At 42.6% G+C, this 5,379-nt stretch overlaps 1 protein-coding gene across 3 annotated transcripts; it reads right to left on the reverse strand.

Moving 5' to 3' along the window:
* Positions 1-1,522: 1,522 nt before the first annotated feature.
* Positions 1,523-3,750, reverse strand: TCEAL8 (transcription elongation factor A like 8). Of its 3 annotated transcripts, XM_050776045.1 has the most exons (3): positions 3,612-3,750; positions 3,139-3,211; positions 1,523-2,551 (listed from the first exon to the last, which is right to left on the reverse strand). In XM_050776045.1, the coding sequence occupies exon 3, from the start codon at positions 2,511-2,513 to the stop codon at positions 2,160-2,162; it is 354 nt and encodes a 117-aa protein (XP_050632002.1). In that variant the 5' UTR covers positions 2,514-2,551; positions 3,139-3,211; positions 3,612-3,750; the 3' UTR covers positions 1,523-2,159. The 3 variants fall into 3 exon arrangements, with proteins under 3 accessions (XP_050632002.1, XP_050632003.1, XP_050632001.1); XM_050776046.1 differs by lacking the exon at positions 3,139-3,211 and having other exon boundaries at positions 3,612-3,725; XM_050776044.1 differs by lacking the exons at positions 3,139-3,211; positions 3,612-3,750 and adding an exon at positions 3,251-3,366.
* Between the last annotated feature and the right edge of the window lie 1,629 nt (positions 3,751-5,379).

The following is a 5,379-nucleotide window of genomic DNA, read 5'->3' on the forward strand; positions in this document are numbered from 1 at the left end:
CTTGTCTTTCTTTGTTAACAGGAACCTTAAAAATTTTATGTATAGATGTGTCCATCTTTTCCTTTAAAAATTCATACTTAAAACAGTAAATGCTTGTATAGGCCTTCTATTTCCTGAATGTCAGCAAGCATTCACCAAGATTTCCTGCCAATTATTTTGTAGTTAATATTTGTAATAACGAAAAGCATATTGTATTACTAGTGGTTCTCATTCTTCAATCCATATCATCACCTGCAGGAGTTTGCAAGCTATAATTTTACAGCCTACCTCCAGAAAATGTGGGTCAGTGGGCCTTATGTGGGGCCCAGACATCAGCATTTTCAAGACACTCCCCAGCAGATTCTGATGCAGGTGATTATTATGAAATACTTTGATAATAAAACATTTGGAGTACAATCTATTCTCTGCCCTGTTTCTTCTTGGAATTGCTTGTCATAACTCTAGAGAAATAAAAATACTTGTAGATTATTCAGCAAGTAATCTGATTTGGACAAACCTGCTAGCTCTTAGTAGCAATCAAAAAATCAATTAAATATTAAAACACAATGTGCCAGCTAAACACCTACAAGTATCCATATGTGGGATACCAAGAGGAAGAGGTAGTCTTTGCTTGTTCTACAGGGGAAATATAATCTCTAACATTTATATAATAGTATTCTACTTCAAGTACATTTATAAGGTTCTTACCGACTTTGAAAGTTTTTTTTAACCACAGGTCAACAGGAGAAGAGATGGAATTAAGGGGACTGTTCCTTAAATCTGTTCCCTGCATCACTTTGTGTAATTTATATATGTTCCCCAACAGTCTTCTGAACTAGTAAAGCCTGCCCAGGAGCCTTCAGGAAGAGATCATCCCAAGAGGACAAATCCTCATTCCTTAGACTTAGAGCAAAAACTGTGATTACAACATGATGTCTTTGACTCAAACTTATACCCCAGTCCAAATCCCAAATGGAGTCATCACATCTGACTCCTGTGGAGAGGAAGGGTCTTGTGATTGAAAACAGAAGGGGTTGTTTTGCTAAGGGCTCCGAAGGACATTGTGGCCCAAGCAACCCTAGAGAAGTCCCACCTGTGTTAAGTATCACTATAAAGCAGAGAGAAGCTTTAGAAGACAGTGAGAGTTCAACCTACTGAGGACTCCAGGGAACTCGGTGGAGTTTTGGCCCTAAAGGACTGCAGTGCATCAGCAGGAGTGGGGCCAGCAGAGAGCACAGCATTCAGCAGAAGAGGCAGCAATGTTAGGCAGGCATGGCAGGACCCAAGGGAGGAGATAGGGTTCACTAGCAGAGGACTGATAGGGAAGCCCCCACCTCTGCCTACTGGACTTGTTCCTGAGTACAAGTCGCGTCATGCCAGGCCCTCCCTTAAATATTGGTGCTTCTATAGTGGGTTGGGATTCCGTACGCACGGGTGGGAACGAGATCCCACTGAGCACAACTGTTACTGCCTCATTTCTTCCCCACTGCAGCCCCGTGAAGCAAATATTTTCCCCATGAAAAGACTGAGTCTTAAACGTGTGTATCTGTAATAATTGCCAGTTTATTCCTCTGGCTAAGAGATCCAGAGGTAATTTGAGGTTTACATTTCTTTTTTATTGTTCTTTCATCAAGAGTTTAGGTGCCCCCATTGCCCTCATAAGCTGGTTGCAAATTATTTGACTCTTACTTGTAAAAAAAATCCTTAATTCTTTTTGTGTGTGAGACACGTGTTCATTAAAAAGCACATATAATATAAGCAAAAAGAATAAAAAGAAGAAAACAAATAAAATTTCACACCACACAGAAATAAGCTTGGTTAAGTTTTTGATATATGTTATATGGATGTATGTATACACACACGCACACACACAAAGTTTGGAATTTTATCCTATATATGTGAGCTGATATTAAATATGCTGCTTTGCCATAACCTGTTATGTTTCACTTTACAACATGGAATGAACACATTCCCATGCAAATGTGTGAAAGTTTCCAATTGAAAAATAGACCTGGAAAATGGGTCAAAATCCAAAATCCAATGAGGTGCTGGTACCAAGGAAACTATCTAAAACAAAATTTCATCAGATTATTAAAAGTAAAATGGAGGTCAAAGATACATCAGAAAATGCTAACAGAAAGAAAGCTGGGGCCAGATTTTAATATTAGGCAAAAATGAATTCAAGGCCTAAAGCACACAGGATAAGGACGGCTGCGTGAATGTCTTTGCTTCCAATGCATCATCACAAACTTGTTTCTTACTCTTCTTATCTCTTCCCTAAGCCTTTCAAGCTCACCTACTCCTCTTATCATTTCTTCAGGGTTCAAATGCCTAACGGGTGTGTCCTCTTTAAATCCCTGGCCAGGTTGATTCGGCTCTCCTCTGGGGTTTCCTTCTGCCTCCTGGCTTATACCTTCTTCGGAAGGTTGAGGATTTCCTTCTGCCTCCTGTGGTATATCCTCCAAAGGGCGATCTTCCTCGGCCTTTGGCATGTTCTGTGGTTTTCCCTCATTTTCTTCACAAGACTTTTGCATATTGAGTATTTTTAATTTCCTTTTTGAATAAATTAATCCTAGAAAACAAGGAAACAAAACTACTAGATTCCAGGCAAACAGACCAGCAACCAGAGTATGGGGTCCCATAGCGACTGGCCTTTTCTGACTCAGTACCCTAATTGTCAAAAGTTTTCCAACTAGAGAAAGCTGGATCCTCAGGCTCAGAACTCCCCTGACTCCACCTCCCTTCCCGCCCCCTTTAGTTCCAGCTCCATCTTTCTCCTCCTGCTCCTGCCCACCATCTTCCCAGCAGGCCCTGCTACAAGCTTCTCCTAATACTGAAATGGGAGCAGTACGGAAGCAATTAACCCTTCTCCCGCCTCTGGTTTCCAACACTCCCGCCCTTCAGACTTTCCCAAGCCCTCTCAACCTCCAGCCTCTCACCTGAGAGGGTTGGTCCAGTCTCTGGTCTCCCCTCCCAGTTCAGCGTCTCTTAAACCTCCCCCTCCCCCGCCTCATTTCCGCTGCAGGCTCGGCACCGGCCTCTGGCGCTTAATCCGGACGGGGAGAGGCTGCTGCGACCCCGGGATGTGCTTTGGTGTCACTCACACTTCCACCCCCACCCAAAGAGACCCGAAGCAATTGCACCTTTACAAAAACTGACCTGCAGGGATTCAGGGGATTTTCCTCTCTCTTCCCTCACCTCGATTTGTGTCGCGCCCAAAAAACCAAATATCCTGCAGACAGATGGGAGTGTTTGGTGAGCAGGCTAGTACCTGGATCACGGGTCCCTTTCATGATTCTAGGCCTTGTTGGTGTAAAGTTTCCCACGTCCTCATCCTCGCCCTCCTCTTATGGCAACCCCGCCCTCATCCGTGCCCACCGTTTTTCTGCAAGCAGGGAGTAGGAAAAGCAAGTTTCTTCCAAACAGTTTCTATGTCTCTCTCTCAGGACCCTTAATTAACTACCCTTCTCTCTCTCCACCCGCCATCCCCCACCAAACAGCCCCAAATTTCCTGCACAAAATGGGAGTTTGGCGGAACAGCAGTGAGGAAAGCAGTGCCGGCCCCGCTTGCTTTCTGCTCTCAGCCTCCTCGACCCCAGGGTCTCCAGGTCAGCGCCCACCTTTATACTAACCTGAAAGGATCTTGGGCACTTTTCTCCTTCTCCAGCAATAGGGAGCTGCTACAGGGAAACAGGCCCTGGACTATAAGGACTTCTGCACACGTCGACTCCTGGTCACGTGAGAGTCGCGTCATCACTGAGCTCGAGTCCCCAGTTACCCCTCCCATTAACACTGCAGCCCGCCCTCTGCGTTCCCTCCACTTGATACTGTCAATCTTTTTTCGTATTTGCCAATCAGAGACAATAAACTGTTATCTTCTCCCTGGAGTATTTATTCGCCTTTCTCAGATTACCAGGAGGATCAGCCTTTTAGGGGTAATCGATCATTTCTCCTTCTTTGGGGAATCATCTCTTTCTCCGGCTCCCAATAATCTCACCTCCCCTCCTCCAAGACCCCTACAGTCCACCATTTCCCCTGGAATCCTATCCAGCATTGAAATGGGCAAAGGTGGTAGATCGGGAAGCGGGGCTGGAAAAGAATCTAAGGTTGAAAGTGGAGGATTTGACTAGTCCTTTTGAATAGTTTTCTGTTGTGTTCTATGTTTTCAGCGATCAGCGTACTTTTAAAAATGGTATCAGAAAACGGATGCCTCATAAGCAATATGTAACACTTAATATGGAGGATAAATTAGTTATATCAATGTGTAAGACTTTGGAAAAGTTTTCTAATGGCTGGAAATGAAATGACAGTATTCACAACATATTGATGTGTTAGAATTTTTTAAAATCTTACCAAACGGCACTTAAAAAATTGACTCCCAAATTGATGTGTGGAAGGAGGCCCAGTTTTCTCTTGTTGGCAATTTTGTATAGGTAATCTACTACTCTTTCTATTTCTGGCAGAACTCAAGTTATCAAGTGTTCGATGTATGATCTTTTTCATTGATGGTGGCATCCACTAAGGTTTCACTTGGAGACTTCAGGCAGACTTCCTCCCCATTTCCCCTGTAGGATTCAGTATCTTGTTAATCAGATAAGTCCACAGAAAAGCTTGCTTTCCACTGAGTAAACTTCTTTTGGAACTCAAAGAAAAATGTTTCTTGGAAAACATTTTGTTGTTGGGAAATAACTCATATATTCATGAAACGCTCAGAAAAGAAAGAGTTCCCTGTATCTCACCATCAGGCATGAGGCTTCTTTGCGTGGCATTTTCATTCATTCATGGCACTCTTGAGATAGTCTGGTATCATCCACTGTGTCCCATTAAAAGAACTATTTACATGCATAATTGTTATGATTAGAAAGCAAAGAGAACAACATTGCTGTAAAAACTAATATTAAACAGGAAACTGATATCCCTGAAACTCAGAATCCACTGGTACTTGGAAGGATGGTGGTGCCTGGAGTGGCATTCTGGCCAATGGAGCCAGCTGGAGAGTCAGAAGAAGGCAGAGGGGGTCTTTTGTCTAGGGTGGTCACAGCAGGATACCTCAGTCAACAATAACACCCACCAGAGAGGAGAAAGGAAGGGTTGGAAAAAATAAATATTTTTTGGACTTAATGATTCATAGTTGAAGCATGACAAATTTCTTCCACATTTGAGGGATAAATGTTCTATTGTTTGAGAGAGAGCTTTTTAATATAAATATAACTAGCAAATTATAAAGATTTAATCATTACCTATCACCAAATGTTTCCACTCTTTTAAATGTAACCAATTCAGTGAGGAACAACTCTGATCTTTTAAAAGAAAAATTATTAGCAGCAAAATGGACTTTGTGTGTGTGTACACTTCTATGAAGTTTAACCAATGTATGGATTTGTTTAACCACCACTGCAA

The sequence above is a fragment of the Macaca thibetana genome, chromosome X, assembly GCF_024542745.1.
Source record: "Macaca thibetana thibetana isolate TM-01 chromosome X, ASM2454274v1, whole genome shotgun sequence".
Taxonomy (NCBI): domain Eukaryota; kingdom Metazoa; phylum Chordata; class Mammalia; order Primates; family Cercopithecidae; genus Macaca; species Macaca thibetana.